The sequence below is a fragment of the Caloenas nicobarica genome, chromosome 4 (genome assembly GCF_036013445.1).
Source record: "Caloenas nicobarica isolate bCalNic1 chromosome 4, bCalNic1.hap1, whole genome shotgun sequence".
In the NCBI taxonomy this organism is placed as follows: domain Eukaryota; kingdom Metazoa; phylum Chordata; class Aves; order Columbiformes; family Columbidae; genus Caloenas; species Caloenas nicobarica.
The window spans coordinates 39324916-39346152 of record NC_088248.1 but is presented as its reverse complement, the minus strand read 5'-3'; the positions used below and the strand labels follow the sequence as shown (position 1 = coordinate 39346152).

At 35.8% G+C, this 21237-nt stretch overlaps 1 protein-coding gene across 8 annotated transcripts in view; it reads left to right on the top strand.

The window, feature by feature from the left end:
• NEK1 (NIMA related kinase 1) overlaps positions 1-19523 on the top strand; it is a 48743-nt gene extending 29220 nt beyond the window's left edge. For 6 of the 8 annotated variants that reach the window (XM_065633746.1, XM_065633752.1, XM_065633751.1 and 3 more), the window contains 15 exons: positions 519-596; positions 1656-1751; positions 2294-2467; positions 3915-3980; positions 4065-4299; positions 5413-5565; positions 6223-6411; positions 6997-7111; positions 7324-7406; positions 8400-8617; positions 11524-11678; positions 13583-13794; positions 15922-16055; positions 16331-16463; positions 18122-19522. In XM_065633746.1, coding sequence (XP_065489818.1) covers positions 519-596; positions 1656-1751; positions 2294-2467; positions 3915-3980; positions 4065-4299; positions 5413-5565; positions 6223-6411; positions 6997-7111; positions 7324-7406; positions 8400-8617; positions 11524-11678; positions 13583-13794; positions 15922-16055; positions 16331-16463; positions 18122-18135 — 2055 coding nt within the window. In that variant the 3' untranslated portion in view covers positions 18136-19522. Of the gene's footprint in view, positions 1-518; positions 597-1655; positions 1752-2293; positions 2468-3914; positions 3981-4064; positions 4300-5412; positions 5566-6222; positions 6412-6996; positions 7112-7323; positions 7407-8399; positions 8618-11523; positions 11679-13582; positions 13795-15921; positions 16056-16330; positions 16464-18121 lie in introns of all 8 variants that reach the window. The other 2 variants (XM_065633750.1, XM_065633747.1) reach the window with 1 other exon arrangement.
• The last annotated feature ends 1714 nt before the right edge of the window (positions 19524-21237 follow it).

Below are 21237 nucleotides of genomic sequence, written 5' to 3'. Positions count from 1 at the left end.
AAATTGGAATATGCAGAGGCCATGGAAAGAAGAGAGATGGAAAACGGAGATTTTGGAGGTAGACATATGTTCTTACTTGTTACCATTTCTCCCCTCACCTATTCCATGTTCTTTGGAGCACATGCAGTGGAAGAAACTGGAATTCCAGAGGATCAAACTTTTTTCCCTATACCTTACCCGCAGAGCATGCAACAGTGATGAGGGGTGGCAGGTGAGAGCCCAGCATCATTAGCTCACTTCCCTTGCAACAGTAGGCACATAACTTTTTTTCCTCGGTTGCAAAAACTTAATATCTTTTAAAACAAAACAAAAAACCCTAAACAAATAAACAAAAACCACACAGAAATCTCCAAGTTCTGACAAGTAGACATTACTTTTTAGTAAGGAGTTACCTAGTGAAATTATGACTCGTGTTAGTCATAGTTGGTCTAAATTGTCTGAGTAGTCACTTAGATTGCTCAGCTTTTCAATGCATGAATTAATTATATAATAATTCTTTGAGGACTCTTGCTTTGCAGAATGATGCTGCCAGTTCTGATGGACAAGAATCAAGTGAGGAAGCAGAACTGAAACGCAAAAAGATAGAAGCGCAGAAGGTAATTGTAGGGAGGGAGGAGATGGAACTTCCTGTTTTCAGACTTGCTTTATATCTCACGAAGTTTCTTACATTTCATTTGGCTATCAAGAATTTGTTCATACATCCACCACAAGAGTTTTTTACTTTAACTGTACTGAGGTAGCAACTCTGTTCAACTGATTTATCTCAGTAATTTTCAAATGTGTTGTGACATAGCATAGCAAATCAAGGATTTATACTATCTCTGAGATTTTTCCTCTAGGTTAGCTTTAGTTCTTTAGGCAATTTGGTATAACTAAGATAGCCCTTAAAAACTGAAGGGGAAAGGAAGATGGACCTTAAATAGCAACAACTTTGTTTTAGTTAAAAGAATAAAAGAAGGCAAGACTCCTTACATGTGCTGATGTGGGCTGTGTATAGATTGGAAAGTGGGCGAGATATCCCTGTGGTAAAGTACATTTAAAGCAAATGTGATTGTAGAAATCCAGCATTTGATTGGAACTTTATTCCCTGTGGTGTTCTTTTGTCAGTAACTGTCTCTACCATGTGATATATAGCAAGTATTACTCAGTTCTCTGCTTTTTTTTTCCCCCATCATATTCAAAGAGCCAATGTAAAACCAAGCTAACTTTGTGCCTAACTTTCAAACTAGGGGTGAAACAGCAACTGAAGCTATTTGTGTTTATGTTGAGTGAGTATGCAAAGCTTGAACTGAACGTGTAATGTTTTATGATTAATGCATTTTGGCTTCAAAACTAAATTGAAGTAGATATTCTAATTTTACATTACTCTGTTTAAGATTACTATGTACAGTAAAAATATAACTGTGCAAATCAAGAGCTGTAATTAAGTTTTGAGGAGTTGCCGTTATTTTCAACATAGAAGATCCGTTGTTATATTTGTGTGGTGATCTTGATTGTCAATGGAGTCCTCCCTTCATATTCTATACAGTAGTAAGTGAGAGGAAGGAAGATAAGGTAATCCAAGAATGTTTCTTTTTAAAATGTTCCGTGGAATGAGGTACTAATGCTTTACATGATTTTAAGTTAGCCTTCTATTGCTTGTTTGTTTACTATAGGCCCAAGCAAATGCTCGAGCTGCAGTTCTGAAAGAACAGTTAGAGCGAAAGAGGAAGGAAGCATATGAAAGAGAGAAAAGAGCCTGGGAAGAACATGTAAGAAAATAAATCTGTTACATACAGTCAAAGTATGTAGTGCCGTGTCTTTGTACAGCTAAAATCTCATTGTGTGACTTTTTTCAAGCTTAGATAATTAGTTTATCTTCTGAAACTGAGGAGAGCATCTGTCAGTCAGAATTCCCTCATTAGAAACCTAATCTTAGGTATACTTAAATGAAGAATTTGGTTCAAGAATTTAAGAACATCAAACCTAAGAATCACTAGGATTACCTTAAGTATTTTATTAATGATCTGTAGCTTACCAAAGTGTACTTAATCTTCTTTTGCTTCTGCATGCCATGGAGTGACAAGTCGAACTAGTAATATATATCACTACAAAAAGCAGGATGCTGTGAAGCTGATAAACTGGAAATAGTTCACATGTACAGTTGGCAGTTGTCTTTTGTATAAAAATGTGTGGCATTATTGTCCTTTTCTAAGGTTCACATGAGCCTATTTGATAATGCTGTGTTTCATGTGCAAAGTCTTGAAGTTAATTTGTCGATTTAGTTTTTTTTTTTTTAATTCAATCTCTACAGCTGATAGCAAAAGGGGTGAAGAGTCCTAATGTGCCTTTTCATGTGGGAGCTACAGAACCCAGTCCTGCACATGGACTACAAGAGCTTGGAGCAGCTCTTCCTAAGCCACAACTTCCAGTGAAGCCCAGTACACCAGTCATCTCAATGACTTCTGCTTTGAAGGAAGTGGGTGTGGTAGGTACTTCTGCTAAGAGGGTAAAATTAATGGAAAAAAAAATACTGATTTGAAAAATAATTTTTAGAAAAACATGTAGATTAGGTAGGGAAAAAATTGCTAAGGATACTTGTTTCTGACTAGGGAAAGGAAAAAAATGTATAAGGAAACAAAAACTTGGAAGCTGTTGAAATACATCTGTACACTGAAACTCAAAATCAGTCAGTTTTTAACAAAATGGCTTATGATGAACCTTAGGCTGCAATTTCAATTTTGATCAAGGCAGTCATGATTAGTGGAAGAAGATATCAGCGTTTTCATCAGCCTTGTGAAGAGGAGAATTAGGGAATTTGTAACCTGGTGCATAAATTTTGAATGATAAGACTATTTTATATTAATTCTTGTTTTCAGTGAGTTTGTAAGTATGTGCTGAATATAACAAAGAATATAAAGTTTAAGAGACTTGAATCTGATAATGTTGTCTCTTCTTGTTGTCCAAAACATTATAAGAGGCTTCCTAATTTCTATTTTCTGTTATATTGGGTCCTGATATTGTAAATGCTTACACATTTGCCTCAAGTACCACCATTTCATTTAAGTAACAATTGTGAAACTGAGCATACTCGTGCATGTTTGTATAATTTGAGTTTTTAACACAGTGTGTGTTAATTTGAATGCTAACTTTTGTGGTTTTACCTAAGCTACTTCTAGATTTCACTGTAGTGTGCTCTATGCAAAACTGAAGGCTATGACTATAGGAATATTTAGTGCTAAACAGTGTATGTAAAATGAAATACACTGAAAGATGTCAGTTGATAGATGGAGAAATAAACAAATCATGTTTTGGAAAATACTTAAATCATTAGAATATTTTTTCCATGTGGATAGTTTGTTTTAACAGTAGTGCAAGATGGTGACTATACCTGACTACAAATTAGCGCACCAGAGCAACTGCAGAAGGCAAGCCTTGTACACAAGGATTATAAGTTCTACATTTTTGCCTTCAATTTTTAGTTAGACTATTTTACATATCACTAAATTGTCTCTTCTCGCTTCTGCTTTCCTTTACAAGTGTTCCTTGACTCTGTCCCCGCCACTTTTCTGTTCTCTTATAGAATTACTTATTGCTAGCATTGGAATTTGATGACATTTTGCTGTAGAGGTCATATGTATCTTTATCTCTACATGTTTCATGCGCTGAACTTTCACATGTCTGCTTAAACTGAATTTGATTCATTTGCTCACCACTTTCAGATAGTGAATGGCCCAAAGACTGAAGCTGCCCTTGAAATTCTGTCTTTGAGAAGTCCCATAAAAACAGAAATATACATTCTGTCTCAGTCTATCTGCAGTTGTCAATTAAAAGGTTTTAGATGTGATTTTTCACTATTATGTCTATTAATACTCTCAATATTATCTTTTTCTGACATTCTTTTATGTTTTATTTCATGCTTCTTGGACTTAAAGGATGAAAATGTAATGGCTCTCCAGGAAGCTGAGGAGGAAATAAAAAAGGCAGATCTTGCAATTCAAGTATGTCAAATCATATTCCGTTTGATTTAGTTTTCCTTTTAAGAAAGGTACTATTTAAGTGATATATGTTGGCCCTTATTTCAGAATAAACGAGAAATACTGAGAAGATTAAATCAAAATCTTAAAGCTCAAGAAGATGAGAAAGGAAAAAAGGAGTGTAAAAATACCTCTGAATCAGCTGGGTCTGAAGATGGTAAGGAACAGCAAGAAAGTGACCATGCACTTCTAGGAGATCGCAAAAAATGGGAACCTGAGCCATCGGAGTTGGTAGTTCCTTTAGCTCAGCTATCAATGGAAGATTCTCTCTCTGGAACAGATCGTAAGTACTTTTTTTCTTTTGTCACCATGACATGACTAAATCAGTTTACCATGTGTAGTGTCTGGTTTTATAAAGCCAGTTCTCTTTTATTATTACCATTTTGTTGTCAGTTGTGTGTCATCTGCTTCTGAAAAACAGGTGATTGTGTATTCCTTTGGATAAGGAATAAGGCACAGGCTGAGTAATTAAATGGCCTGCAGAAGATTGAACAAATAATTTCCTAATTTCAACAAATGGTTACCTAAATAAATGCATGGCTACTTTCTTTGAGCTTTCTTTGTAAGTGTCTTTTAAATAGGCACTTATTTAACAGAAAGAATAAAAGCACTTAAGATAGATGAAAGTTTCTTATTTAACTTCGATATCCTTTTATGTTATCATTAGGACATTAAAAACTGAGGGTTTTCTCAATTTATATCTGTTACTTTTGTTGTGCCCTTCTTTGTTTTTTTGGTTTGTTTGGTTTTCCCTTTTTTTTTCTTTTTACATCAAGCCTATCTCTTCAAATTTTCAATCTGCCTTCTCTGGTCTTTCAGGTGGCAGACCTTTTTCCTGGTTTCAGTGTGCATTATTAAGGGTCTGTTTCACTGTAGAAATAAATAATCATTGAGAATGTGACAGACTTCCTTCATAGCATAGTAGTTTTACATAGCTGAAACGTTAGATCAAGAAACTTCTTTTGCTCTGTTTGTTGCTTTGTATCCTCTGTTTTCCTTGGAGAGAGAAATAACAGAAACAAATGTGAAAAGGTAGCAGGACATGAGACTATAGTTTCCCATTTCAGGTAAAGTTAAGACCATCTCATGCCAGTTTTAAACATTTCTCATACTGTTTTCTTTTGGAGTGCCTGAATTACTGAAAGATCTGCTGCTGCTATTAAGTTGCAGATATTAACTGACATTGGATAACTCTTGTTATTCAATTTAATTGGCTGAAGAAAAACTCTAGACTTTTGAGCACAGTCTTCAGGCTTTCTGACTTGGGGAGAGGTGACATGAGTTCTGGCTTTGTAGTTTTTAGTTTTGTGGAGGTTGTTTCTTTGTTTATTATATAGAATGTGAATTAAAGTTTCTAATTTCTGAATGTTTCTATACTGTGTTTGTGTCTCAACAGGTCAAACTCTGGGAGAAGTAATTAAGTTAGATATTGGTGAACCCCACAGGAAAGTCTGGGGCAAAAGCCCTACTGATTCAGTCCTGAAGATCCTAGGAGAAGCAGAGTTGCAGCTGCAAACTGACTTACTCGAGGAACTAGATGTAATAAATGGTAAGCACAGCTGGTAATTATCTGCACTGCCGGTGTAGGAAGTGTCAGACTACCAGTTTGTCTATCGAGAACAATTTTGAAGTCATAAAAGAATATTTTACCCTCGCTCTTGTTTTCCGTTTCTGGGTGTTGCCTTAGTTCTAAATGTCAGCACAGGCTGATACTGGAAGACACCAAAATATTTCAAACTCACTGAAGTGGTAAGAAATTAAGAAGGATGTGCTGAAAGGGAAGTATCTTCATTTTGTTGAAGTAATGGACTTTGCTTACTGATACAAACAAGTCTTTTTTAAAAGGATGTCATCAATTGACTTCTGTATTAGATAAGTCCTATAACATTCTTGTTAGCATGTGACTTACTGTATTAGTGGATATTATTTTCTGGTCAACTCCCGCTTTTTATCCTTTCTGAGGACAAAAGGACTTATATTTATTCAAAGTATAAACTTGTACTCATGATAATGTAGCAAGTAAAATTCAAGTTTTAATATTTCTAGCTTTTCTCTTCATAATTGTTGTAATGAAAGCATGCAAACTTTTCTATTCTGTTTTCTTTTAAAGAAACAAAAATTCTCAACTTTCTTTATAGTCACATTGTAGTTTATTTTCAAACTGTGTCAAAGCACTGTTTAAACAGTAAAATAATTTTTGTATCAGGTGCTGCAGAACTTGAAGGAGGTCACCAGTCCTTAATTGTAAAAGAGGAGAAGGAAGAGAAAGCTTTTCCTCCTGTTGGAGCTCAGTCTTCAGTACCAGTTGGTGTCACGGAGTCTGACGTGACTATACCAGAAGAATCTCAAAGAGCTGGACCTACCCAGGTGCAGAGCAAATCTATTATGCTGAATGGTAGGTAATTTCATTAGTAATTGTAACTACAATCTGTTTTCTGATTTGATGAGGGAAGTACTGATCCTTTATGCTTTTATATCTTCCCGTAAGTAACGTGCAGTTTTTTATTAATGCCTTTTAGGTAGGCCCACGTTAGGTATCCCCCTGCTGTAATTTGATTCACTAGCCTATTTTGGACATTTCTGGAAACCTTTTTTGTGTGCTTATAGAAAACTCTCTAGAATACAAGTGGAATTGTGAAGTGCTTCAATTTTGTTGTTGTTGGGTTTTCTGTTTGTTTCTCCCCATCAATTGTAATGGAATCTTTTCCTCTATGTGATACCAGCACTCTGCTGATGTCCAGAGGAATGAGTGCTACAGAGGTTTTTAGAACACATAGTTGTTTGGAGCTTGAAGATACTTTTCTTGTATCAGAAACAAACCTTCAGCTCTGAAGTTACAGAATTTAAATTGTTTCTACAAAATGCAGAAAGTTATTAAAGCTGAAGGATTTAAGCGTAATCTTAAAATGTGTAGTCTCTCCTGTCTTTTTGTTTGGTTGGGATTAATTTTAAATGGGGTGTACGACTTGATTAATTTTAGAGCTTGATGATTTGGAAACAGAGATGTTGGAAGAAACAGAAGATGATAAAAAGCACCAGAGTAAGGAATTTCCCATCACTGTTAATGAAGTATGGGTAAAAGAGAAAGAAGATAAGTAAGTACTCTCTTCCTCTTAGCTTTCTCTTTCTTGTTCAAACAACTGCCTTTAACTGAGCAGGGTTTAGATACATCAGCTAATATGTTAAGCTTAGCTAAAGCTTTATGGCTTGTCTGCCATGTTAGTTTTACTGCACTTGGTGACTTTTTTCAGTAGACTAATGACTCTTTTTACATGGTGTTTCCCCTGGATATGGTATTTTATAATAGGGCACAACATGACAGAAGAAATGAGGCAGCTTCTCAGAAACTAGTGCCTGACAAGGTGCAGCCACAAAAGGAAGCTCCAGAAGGTCCGTTGAAGTCTCTTGTTTTGTTTATTGTAGCTGGCAGTATGGAGTATTTGTATGGAGTATCCCTTCTCACTTCTTCACCAATCCCAGAAGAGCAGGTTTTCTGGTTTCGGTTTCTTTTTTTAGTTCATACTTCTAAAAAGCAAATTTTTGGTGGATTAGGAAGAGAAATTGTGGATGTTATTTTTGCCACTTGGGAAGAAAACATGTAACAACAGAGAGTATGTGTAGATAACCAGGGCAGTAGCCCACATTGATACTTGAAAGTGAACGTGAAGTTTCTGAGTGTTACGACCTTTTAAAATTACTGTTTTGAATGTTATGAAATCTGATGATTTTACTTAATAAAACTCTTGCTTTGTTTATAGACATCTCAAATTAATATTAAGCTGCAGCTTTGCTTAAATATTTTAGGCAGCTGCTAATTATAATCTTTTGGTTTTATTGCTTAGAAAAATTGCTTGCTCTTGGAGGTCTTTGAAATAACTTCAAAAGATCTGCATATTTTACAATAGAATAGAAAATACATTGGCAATGCTGTCAAGTATCATTGGTGAAACTCTTGCATCTATCTATGGGTGGCTTAAGCAAACTGTTGTGGCTTTTTTTTTTTCCTGTGTTTGGGTGAATTGAGATAGCTTTGCAGAAATCTAGTATAAGGTGAAAAGCAACAGATGAAAAGGGATGACACCGTAATTTCAGGCATGGACTGGTTAACGAGAAACTAGAAGGCATGAGAACAGAACAGGCTATAGCTGAGGGCTGTATATTCTCAGAAAGTTAAAATGTGCTAATTTCACATTATAATGTATTTCCTAAAATAATCCAAATAAATTTAATATTTTTACAGTGCTATCTATTTTCTGTATTATTTCTATTTTTAATTGTACAACAGAAATGAGTTAGTTTTATTCACTTTAGTTGCCTTTTGCTTAAGAGCTTGGGGTTTTTAATCTATTTAGATTTGTAACAGACTTTCTTTTACCACGTCAGAAACTTGTTCCAGTGACTCTCTGCAACCTGAACCCTTATTCCAGAGGGTAATACAGCCCACAGCTGTACCAACAGCCTCACCAGTTCTGTCAACTCAGTCTTCACAGGAGGAGCCTTTTGTACCTCGTTCACGTTCCATATCACCAGCAAAAAATAAAGGCAAAAGTTCATTGTTGATTGGACTTTCTACAGGGCTTTTTGATGCGAATGACCCAAAGGCAAGTTTAAAAAACTGAAAAAGAATACTTGTTTTTCTATAGTAATATTATTCTTATTTTCTTATTGAGGCTGAATGAGGCCAGAACAGATGGCATAACTGTTTCATCAGGTGTTTGTATTTGTCTTGCCATGTCTGCCCTGCAGTAGGACTGTCCTGTGTTCATTCTATCAGCAGGACTCATGCAGCATTGAGAGTCTTTGGTTTCACCATTCAGCATTCTATGTCCAAGTGTTTGTGCAGGAATGCCGCAACTTCTGAGATACAACTTAGGGAGTTCAAGAGGAAATTCCTGACTTCCGATATCTGCTTTTGCCCTTGCGTACAGTTTTTCAGACTTGTTGCTACCTTGCCATCATAAACACTGAACAGATTAGCAAAGGCTGTGAAGCAGAAAACTGAAAAAGGGTCAATGGAACTAACTGCTTTCTTGAAGATGTTTCCTCATCAGCTACATAAGGTCGAGCGGCAGCTTACAGTCTGTGAAATGAGCATAGCGTGGTGGAATGTGGTTTTGATATGAATTTAAAATACTTCAAGAATAGTTATGGAACTAATAGGTGAAACAGACTTTTTAAAATGATGTGAAATACTTCCCTGGATTTTCAAGTGCAAAGTACATAAAAGAAGAACTGTTTTTCAAGAAACAGTGGTGACAAGGGGTCTCTGGAAACTTGCACACCTGTGTTGCATTCAGTCAATATGTAGTGAAAGATTTCCTAGGTGGTGAAATGCCAGATAAGGAAGAATATTTCTTTTTTTGACTCCCAGCCCGTTTTTGAGAGTGCATAAATGGAGTTGCATTACTTGATGAATAATTGAATATTGAATAATATCTACTGGTTTTTGCATTGCTAGGAAGCATAATATCAGGAATAGTGCTATTTGCATCTTTGGAAAAATAAGGCTTTTTGACAAGCTTGCATCTGTTTTCACAGATCCATATATTCACATAAATCATAAAATCATAGAATGGTTTGGGCTGGAAGAGACCTTCAAGATCATCTAGTTCCAACCCCTCTGCTGTGAGCAGTCAGTTTCCGCTAGACCAGGTTGCTCAAAGCCCCATCCAACCTGGCCTTGAACACTTCCAGGGATGGGGCATCCACAGCTTCTCTGGGCAGCCTGTTCCAGTGCCTCACCATCCTCATGGTGAAGAATTTCTTCCTTATATCCAACCTAAATCTACCCTTTTTCAGTTTAAAGTCATTACCTCTTGTCTTATCACTACATGACCTTCTAAGAAGTCTCTCCAGCTCTTTTCTAGGCTCCCCTTAGGCTCTGGAAGGCTGCTGTAAGGTCTCCCTGGAGCCTTCTCTTCTCCAGGCTGAAAAACCCCAGATCTTTCAGCCTGGCTTCATAGAAGTGCTCCAGTCCTCTGATCATCATAATGGATTCATGACTCTAATTTTGATTCCTCAAGAGTTAGTCCATTGTTAAACAGCTTCCTAAAGTAGGGAAGTTGTCTGGCAGTTGGATGACAGATGAACATTCTTTGTACCTTTATCAGATTTGCAGATTAATTAATATTTTATAATTAAGTTCTTCAGTGTACTATTGTGAACCACTTCAGTATGTCCCTTGTTACTGCCTATTTGGCATGTATTTTGGCTGTGTTTGTCACAGAATTGTTAATGCAGTACCAGATGAGCTCTACATAATAGCAGAGAACTTGAAGAAAAGCAACAGATGTGTTGTTCTTACTGCTGCAGTAGACTTGATGAAAGAGAACAACAAATTCCTTTTCCTCATTTGATTGCAGCAAGAGTAAGTTCAGTGCTACTTTGCAGTACCTGCAAATGTAATTTTCTGGATTTTTTCAAATATACCTCTGCTGCAGCTCTTCCTCAGAAACTAAGAAAACCTTTAGCAGGGAGCAGGGCAGACATAGTGTCCAGTCTATAGGCAGCTCTATATGCTAGCAGAAGTAGGCTAATAGGAAAAGAAGCATTTTTTTGAAATACCTCGAATCTTTCAAATGACAGGGTAAAGTCAGTCTTCTAATTGTTCCTTTACTTTGGTAGTAGTAGTCAAAAAGAGTGGTTACTCCTTTGATGGCAGTAATATTCTGGCCATGTGCTCACAGAGGTTTGATACTTGAACATGTATATGAATACACTGTGCTGGTACAAAGTATTTTTTCATTAAAATTGAGGGGGTTTCTTTAGGAGCAAACACTGAATATGCATGTGTTCAGAGCTATGCTGAAGGAAGGTGAGGCTTATTGGTAAAACTTCTTAGTGCATATTAGATCTTGTTTTATTAACACTATGATGAATATTTAGTAAATTTTGGGGGTTCTTAGACTTCTTAAGCAATCTGGTAGATCACTGAGCAAATAGTTATTTTGTTTCCATGTTGCTTTATTTCCATTGCCACAAATTACAGTTGTAATTTGAACTTCTTTCTAATACTTCTTGTAATTAACTTCTTTCTAATACTATGGAACTGCCTTGAAGTATACCATAAACAAAAGTTACTGTTTTCAGTGACCAACCTAGAGAAATAATAAAGTGTCATCTTAAAAGTGATTGACAGACATACATTGTAAACAATTGCATATATATATATATTATTTATCTACTGCAATGTTCCTTTTCTTTAGATAGCCATTAAGGTTACGAACAAATCTGCAGAAACGGAGATCTGTATGTCAGTTGATGCTCTTAAAGCTTTTCAATCACTGTAACTGTAAAGGCAGAAGGAATGCTTTCCTTTTAGCTAAGAGGCAAAATTCAAGATGTCAAATTTTCAACAATTAGCATATCTGTGCTGGACACATCATTATTTTGAAACTGACCCCCAAATGAGAAAGGACAAAAAAAAAAAAATCTCATTTTGAAGTATTTTATAACCTCAGACTGCCTTTAGCAGTGTTAGCAAACAGACTTTCTCTTATCTTTGTAGATGTTGAGAACATGTTCTCTTCCGGATCTTTACAAACTCTGCAGAACTTTAGTCGATGTTCCCAGTGTAGCAGATGTGCAGCATCAGCATAATCTTGAAATAGATGATACGGAAGATGAGCAAGCCAAAGAAGGACCCTCTGATTCTGAGGATACGTGAGTATATCAAGTTTGAGTATTTCAACAGGCATCTTAGATCAATAATATTTCTGGTTAGACGCTAACAATTATACATGGTATACCAGCATGAGGTTTTTACCCAAATTTTAAAAATACTGTATTGAATCTCCATTTACTTTGAGTCTTCTTCCAGAGAAGCTAATGGGATGTACTGCTTACAGCAGCTGTCTAAAATTCCTTTCCAAGTCCCATCCAAGATGCTATTCTGTCTGGCTTCTGCACCTTGCATTCCACTGAAGCAGGTCAAAGTTGGTGGCTACCTCTCTTCTAGAAATATACATTTCTTGACTATTTCTTTTCTTTGTGTTTTCTGGGAATCTCGCTCATCTCTCTCCTCTGCTGTTGTACTGGGATGTCCTTCAAGTCACTCAAATTCTTCCAGGGGGTTAAAAATCTAACCCTGGCTCTTGAATGTTCCCTGCAGCCTGGATAGTCTGCAGGGATAAAATTATCTGATGTATGTATTCTGATGAGATTGTGATCTGGTTTTGCTTCAGACACATTTTTATCTGGATTTGACTTTTCATTTATTTCCAGCATTTCCTTGTGATGTATAAATACGTTGGTTCAAATCGAGGGACTTGAAAACCAAGCCATTAATTGTCCTTTTTTTTTCTCATCCTGATTTTTTTTTTTTTTCATTTGTTTTAAGTCCCGTTGAACAATACCATTATATTTCCTGATGCTATAACTGGAGCTTTTTATGTCTTTATATCCAAACCATGCTTATTTTTTTTATCAGATTGCGTCTTAAATAACATTATATTCAGCTTTTTCTGTTCATGGGCTTAAGAAAGTCAACTGGTTTCATGCTGTTTTAGGACTAAATACTTAAATGTATTTTCCCCTGGCCTTGATTAAAAATGAGCTTAACTCACACCTCTGTATCTAGAATGTTACTACAAAAATCACTTCTTTCCTGGTTTGACTATATAATCCTCTTTTGTATTCCTATGCCAGCTCCTCTCCTTGTTTTAAAAAAGATCACATAAAATTTTTCTCTGCTCCATTACTTAGAATCATCCTTTCTTCCCTCACCTTAATTTTCAAGATAGGTATTTGTACTGTTGGCCCCTACTACCAATTTCTGTTGCCATTTACTAAAATAATCTGTCTTCCTAATGGACATTTTTGGTTTTGTTTTTAAATGGTCATCCCACATTATGTAGAAAGTGCCCTGAAAAATGACTCAGATCCTACTCTATTACTTCTACACAGCCCTCTTGATGCTTTTGCCTTATTGGTTGTGTTCTATTTTGGACAAGCAAGTGCTCCCCTGTGGAATGAAATAAAATTCTTCCTGTTCTATTCTTGAAAAAATAAATCTGTGCAGATTGCCTTCCCCTTCCTTACCCATCAGTTGTGCCACGCCAGTTCAGGTTGATCACTACCTGGTCTTTACCTTTCTTCATCTCTGGGCATCACTTATTTGAGCTGTGTAAAAGAGAACTCTTCCCAGATCTCTCTCAGTCTATGATCTCTTAGAAGGGTGAGATAGAAAAGGAGAAGCTTACCATTGACTCCTTGAGTTTCAGTAACTATTCATTTCATGGGATTCTGGGGTTCTATAATACTGCACTAATAGGAAGATTTTGAAATTGTCTTACTAATAAAGTTGAATAGAGGACCTGTCATCATCTTTCTGCAAAACAGTCCGATATCCATTTAGCTCACCTTTGTTCCCTGTGTCTTACACAATATAGTGGTATTAGTGCTGTAATCACATTGGACTGAGGGCACAAATATTTGTCTCTTTTTTTTTTTTTCCTCCACTTACATTGACTTTCCAGTTTGTTGGCTTAACAAAAGACATCAGCTCTTCTGACAGGGTTTGTTTTGTAAGGCATTAATTATGTAACCTCTATATCACTTTCTTTTAGTATGTTTGGGGAGGCAGATACGGATCTGCAGGAACTCCAGGCCTCAATGGAACAACTGCTTAGGGAGCAGCCTAGTGAGGAATTCAGTGAAGAGGAGGAGTCTACTTTAAAGGCCAATGTCATCGAATGCATCACAAATGGTACAGAGCCGGATGAAGGAGATGAAAATAACCCCAGCAGTGAAAGTGCACTTAATGAAGAATGGCAGTCAGGTATAATTTCTGTTATATGTTTTACAAGTTATTTATTCATGTTAACAATTTGAACACAGAAGAAAGTTTTTTTTCATTGTATACTTACAATGAAATAAAGCTCTAATTAATAGTTTTTCTACCGAAGTTTAAAAAAGTCATATAATATGTAGACTTCCTGAATGTTAAGGTCAACATCTAAGCCAACATTTAATTTGCAACATTCCATGTTGATATTTCTTCAGCAGTGATTATAAGTCACTTTTTCTCTAGTTGCTTAAAATTTGTTTGCAAGGAAGATGAAAGACTCTTTGCACGTCATATGTTTTGAATAATTCATGACTGCAATGTAAGAGTGAAAAAGAAATAGCAATTGACGTGACTGGAATATCTGGGATCCAGCTTAAATTACAATTTAGTAATTTAACAAGCCGTCAAAATGAACATGAAATCATCAACCTTGTCCTTCATCCAAAATAGCTATTAATGCAGTCAAACTAAAAATGAGACAGAAAAATTTATTATTGCTTTTAGCATTTTGCATTAGCTACACACAATGGTGTCCTGAAGCCTCAGTCCTGCTTTTTAAATTCTGGTTGAAACCTAAGTATTTGACTACTGCAGTAAAATGAAGTGCTTTTAGAAAGGTAGGAAAAAATGTATACAATCAATAACTAATCTAAACCATAGCTTTTGTGTAATTTTGCTTTATTGAAGAAAATTTTAAACAAGTTGAAAATCGGTGGATATTCCTGTAAAATATTATTTATATAATACATTCCAATAAGTGTGTTACGGTAAAATAAACTTAGGTAATACCATCTTCTTTCATATTTGATAGTGCTGATGTTATACACTGAAAACATATAATACTCTCTGGTCCTGTGACTCTGTTGTTTGTGCAATTTTTGTTGTATTTGGTGTCAGTGTCCCACCTTCTAGATTCATGATATTTCATAAGAACTGCAGATTTCATTTTTGGGGGTGGGAGGAAGGCCTTCAAAACTCCGGGAAACAGACAGAACTTGAAACCAAATCTGTTCAAGATCCAGAAGTTAAATACAGGATTAGAAGTCATCTAGTGTGTCTTTAACCTATATACAACTTTTCTTCTTATTTCCATAATATGATTTGGTCAGGATTATACCTGACACTAGTCACATATAGGAATTGAAAGCTGTAGAGTTTTTATACTAACTCACAAAGTCTGTCACCTACCAGGCAATACTATGTATTTTCTTACAGCTTTGATAATATAAGCTCTGAAATCTAAAAAGTTGTGTGTATTTTCCCTGGGTAGATAAATCCTTTCATAATTTGAATGCTTACTTTTAAGGAAGTGTTTTTCTTGGGCAAAAGCAGTTTGCATTTTATAATAGGATTTCACATAGGGATTCTATCCTGTATTTTTAAATAGAACCTTTTTTTGTTAAACTTACATAATATTTGACTGTTACAAACCTATTTGTAAGGTTTCTGTAGACTATAGGCAAAATCATCTTGATTTCTGTCGTATCTTATTGCACCAATTGGCATAGTAAATTTGCTGCACAAAGGAGGTGCACTCATAGAAGAATGAAGAACTTTGTAGCTAAATTAGCACTGAGTTTTCTAGACTCGCTCCATGGAACAAGATGCATCTCAGTGCAGAAGTTAGATAACTGATCCTTAATAGACGTGCCCTTATTTTCAGATAGAAGACAGCTGCTTCATAAAGGTAAAGCTCTTTTCCCTGGAGTGGGACAGCCACTGAACCCTGCATTAGTTCCACCTCAGGAATATGTGAAATGGTTATATGGAACTTGAGCTACTAACATTGCTTTGATAAATCAAAGTCTGCTTTAAGACTATACAGGGTTTTCTTTCAGTATGAATACCCTTATGGCTAGCTATCAGAGTGGGCTTTTAGAGGAGATAGCTAGATGCTTCCCATTTGGGATTCAGAATTTATTTGCTGTTAAGAAAGAGACTGTTCCTGTTTCCTTGCAGGTTGTTCAGAACATCTGCCAACATAATCTACTGCTCCTGAGCTTACCTGCTTTCATTACATTTAGAGGTCTGTGTGAATATGAAGTTCAGAGACATAGAAACAACATTAAGAATGTAGGAAAACTGAGGGGGTTTCACTGTTGTTTTCTTTCTTTATAGATAATAGTGATGGTGAGATTGCCAGTGAATGTGAAGAATGTGATAGCATCTTCAGCCATTTGGAAGAGTTGAGATATAACCTGGAGCAGGAAATAGGCTTTGATAAATTCATTGAAGTTTATGAGAAAATAAAGGTTTGTGGAATAACCTCAAGTGGAAAATATTTTAAGAAACAAGATAAATGTACCTAGGGCTGTTTACTGTGCCAGTAACTAATTGCATTGTGTGACTAGAATCAATGCTTATTTCTTTAGTCTTTTTAAACACACTAAAATACACAGAAAATGCCATACCAGTGGATTTAAAGAGGAAATCTTCAGGTTTAACCATGAGTTGCATTTAATAAATTTGAACTATTTAATTCTATACCAGTTTTAATTTTGGCTACATGGATTGTCCTTTCTCCCAGGCTATACATGAAGATGAAGATGAAAATATTGATATTTGTTCCACCATAGTTCAAACTATTCTTGGAAACGAGCACAAACACCTGTATGCCAAAATACTTCACCTGGTGATGGCAGATGGAGCCTACCAAGAAGGTGATCTCACTGTGTCCTGGGCAATTAGGGCTTGTCTTAGTTTTTTCTTAGTTATATACAATAGGTTCTAATATACTGCTAAAACATATCTGTGCTTTGTTATATTGATTGGCTACATTGATAAAAATAATATTTTCACAAAGGGTGTGTTTATTCCTGCAAAGAAAGTGACAAACTTTGATTAGGGATGCTGACCACTCGGATTTAACAATATGTACATATGCAGTCAACTGTACAATAGATGCCGTATGAAAGATGTAGTATAATTATATAGATTCTGTCAAACAGTTACGCAGATTGGGAAGATGGAAATCTAGAATAAAACTTTCAGAATTAAAAGTAATTTTGTCTTAAGAATTAATGATTTTTTAATCTAAATTAATACTGTTCTTAACAAAACTCTAATGGATTGCAGCATCACTACTTTTCTGAAAAAAATTTCATGTGGCTCTTCATAATTGTCGTTTTTCAGAAGAACTTGATATGGAGGCACAATCCATCTTAGTTTTCAGGTGGCTCAGTAATACATGAAGAGAATTTACCTTGTTTTGGAGCCCTGCCGAGCTTAGCACAGGTTACTAGGCAGACGGATAGTCCTTAGATCTCTGAGTCACTCTGTGAAATAGCACACAGACCACTGTTGAGGAGAAATGGCTTTGTTTTTTTCTTATCTCATGTCAAAAATATAACTGCAGTTGTGTAATTCTAGATTTCTTATTATGAAAGTCTTTACTGGAGAGGAAAAAAAAAATCTAAAATCTCAATTACTTTTACAGAAATCAGAAGCATTACATATTGGCTTTAGAACTGTGTGCAGTGAATCACTATTTAATGTATTTTGATTTTTAAAAATATTCTCATGAACGTTAACCAATGTCTACTTTCTGCATCTTTTGAATTCTTTTACAAATACATTGCAATAGAAGTGAATAAAGGGTCAAATAACATTATGGCTTTCTATGGTTTTTATATATAAATGCTTGGGGGGAAAAAAGTCTTAAAAGTAGTTTTAAAAACATCATAATTTACCAACAAAATTCTAATACAAATTTTTCCAATTTTTCTTTGCTACTGATATAGAACCACTCAGTAAGAATAACCAGTACCAGGTTGTTTTCATGCTGTATTATAGAAGTATGACAGAAAAGTGCCTGAAAAATACATTTTCAACCACAGTGTGTTGATTTAATGACAGAATTAGAAAGATACATTGTAGTAGTGCATTTTTCAAGTGTCCAAAGGACTGGCAATGTAGAGCAAGAAGAAAATGGTAACGATAGCGTTACCAGTTTCTTTTCCTTACCACTTTGTCTTAAAGATATTTTAAAACTAGTACCGAAAGGCTTAAATGACAATTTGCTATTGGCATACAAATGGTAAGCTGTTTCCTAAGAGGATTGTTCTAACCGAAGCAGGCCACTTGGGATGAAACTCTCTGAAATTCACTCATCCAGTGAAGATGACGTGTTGTTCAGTATTTGTACGCATAGCGCTTTCAAGGCAGTTTTGGTAACAGTCACCTCACTGGTGACTTAGTGCTAATTCTTGTATTATTGCTTACGAAATTGTGGCTTCTAGTTTGTTTTGTAACCCCAGCTTCATTTGCGTGCATGTCTTTCCTTTTCACCCTGTCTCTCTCTCTCTTCTGCTTTTTACAGATAATGATGAATAAACCTGACTCAGGAAATTCATTAATGCTGAACTATGGATCGGTGTTTGAAGTCTGCATGGCTGAATAGCAAATCGCAGTGGAGAATGTAACATAGGGCAAGAGAAGCAAGACTTCAGAAAAGAATGTTGATTGTATGAAAACCAGGAAAAACATGCCTTTTTAAAACTGAAATATCTATACACTTCTCTTGTGTGTACTCTCATGTGTGTTCATTAACTATCATATGCCCAAAAATTAAAAACAAAGCAAAAAAAAAAAAACAAAAAAACCCCTCAAACTTGTTATCTCTCAAACTCCAGAAGAACTGTAGAGAGGAATACCTGTAGATATTCTGATACAAAACTGAGATCTATCCTGTAAAACAGGATTTCTGCCATATCAGCAGTTGGCTGGTACAGTTAAGCAATTGGAAGGACTCCTGTGTTGTGGAAGTACATTTACCTATTCACTTACATACTTAAGAGCCTCTCCTCACACCTACATAAAGAAATTACTTGATTTTATTGACCCTTGTGGTTGTATTTTAATAGCATCTTAATCCTAGTGGTCCAGATGGAGTATTTCACTTTTTTCTTAATAAAAAAATTATTGTAATTTGAAGCTTAAGGCTTCTGTCACTTTTTAACCAGTGTCATCTGAAATATCTCAATGGTGTTTCTAAGCCAAGGCAAACAGGTACTTCAATCGTCATTGAAATGTCTGGTTTTTTTGAGATTGTAAGATTCATTTGGAGCTAGAATACTACTTTTTTTTTTTTTTTTTTTAAATATATTTTTCTTCCCCTTCATCTTCCTTGTCCCCTTCCCCAGCCCCTTTCCAAACTCCCAAGTATTTAGCTCTTTTGAATTTTGTAATCTGGTCAATGATAATATCATATGCTGTTGAATTGAAAGGGGTGTTTTTTTCCAGTTGTTTTTTAAATTCTTCCTGTTAAACTCATGGTTCCAGCAGCCACAACAGGCAATGAAATATTCCAGGCACAAGTACTTTGCAGCTTTTGGCTCATGTTTTGTAGCTTGATTTCCACCGCCCTGAAAGAAAAAAACAGGTTTCTTCTGCCCCATACTTCCTTGTTCCTCCTGGTCAAAGCAGCACCATACAGGGCAGTACATCAGGTGTATTTTCCAATCACCACCTCTGGAACAGCTTTACTAGCTTAGCCATACAATACGTTCCTTGGTACAAATCTGATGAACTGTCCAACTTCTGACTGCCCACTTGGAGAAAAAAATTTTTTTTTTTTTTGGTTAGCTACAGCCAGTCACAACCTAAAACTGTCAAAAGTTACTTTTCCATAAAGTAAAATAAAGTATATATATATATGTATTATTTAGAACTGTCAAAATATGTACATGATTTTTGTATAACTGTTTTATGGTGTTGTTATTAAAGTTTTGCCCACTGAAAAGTGTTAATTATTTTTAAAGACATCCAACTTTTGAAGGTGGACCAAATTTATTCTATTTCAGCTAGATCCTGGGAACCTGCTATGAAAATAAAATTAATAATCATAACTGCCTTTAATATATTAAAATTTTGATATCCTTTTTCATGTGACAAACACATCTTGCTTCATCTTATACAAAAGTATTATCGCTGTTGGAAACAGTGCTGGTTCTGTCTTATGCTACTGCTTTTCCCCTTCTGTTTTTTGTGTGTGTCTGGGTGGTTTTGTTTTTCTTTTGGTTTTGTTTGGGGTTTTTTTTGGGGGGGAGTGGGGGGCTTGTTTGTTTTCGGTTTAGGGTTGTTTGTGGTAGTGGTGGTGTTTAAACTTTCCACAGTGAATTTTGCAGCATTTTCTAAGGCTTCTGTTCCACTTTTCTCTGAATAGGTTAATCAACAGTGAAATGATCCTCATGAGCTACAAAATCCATGACATTTAGCAAACATACCCTAAAGAGTTTCATGAAGAATGAGTCCGCATTATTTTCCTTTTTCAGGTGATACCTTCCCCACCTTTTGGGGGGAGGACCCAAAACCTATAGATTTAAAAGGATGTAGATTAACTGTGTAGAAAGAAAACAATATACTAACTGCTATATTCCGTGCTCTGGTTTTGAATTTTCTCAAGGTAATACTGAAGTTAAGGGTTGGGGAGGGTTTAATTATTTTAAAATTGAAATAATATCATTATCGACATTCTTCACTTCTTGTGCAGTGTGCTGGCTTGCTTCTGGTAAGAAAAATGAACCTAATCTCCAGATGCCAAGCTTTACAGACATATAGCTTTTTATCAATTAATGATTCGAAAAATATGCATGGATTGTGCACAGCCTTTCAAGAATAATCTTCAAACCTGCCAACCAATACTGGATATCCTTGAAATCCCTCAAGAGCTAATTTAAAATTGACACAGCAGATAAGTTTGCTAAAGAAATACTTCTATCTGAAATTTAAAATCCCTATTTAACGTACATTATAATGACATCAAAGACAGTGTGACTTCAGGACAATTTATTGGTCTGTATGTAACAACTTATTGAAATTAGTTCAGTATTTGGCTTGTATTCATATTACATTGACTATAAAGAATTTTCTGTTGTAATTCTAGTAGCAAATTGAGATACAGAATGGTATTTCTGGCACAACTCTGAACTATTTCACATTATGTCCCCATCCTCAGTCTTTCATCTTGTCCTCTGAAGCCCACTGTATTTCAGATGAGAAATCCTTATTAAAAAAAACCCCCATAAAACCAAAAAAAACAACAACAAAACCACCCTAGCCCTGTATTGTGCTGCCCTGCAGATGTGCTTGTAGTCCATGTCTGTGGCACCCCCTGGCCAGCTGTGCCATTTACTGCTGTGTGTACACAGGGAGTTTTCTGACCCCAGCAGGAAGGAGTGAAACCCCAGCAGCGAGACAGAGCCAGAGCGAACGTGTCCTCATGGCCTTGGCTGCTAACTGGCTTGGTTTTGAGCTGAACACGCACAGTAGTGCTACCACAAGCACTGGTGCCTACAATCTTTTTTGAAGAGGAGAGCCTGAAGAGGCTTTTGCTTTTCAGTTTGCTGAACTCTGAGTATTTGAAGTTACTGCTAGAAGGTACTTTAAAAAAAAAAAAAAAAGGCATTACCTGTTTGGGCAACGTGAACCAAAGCA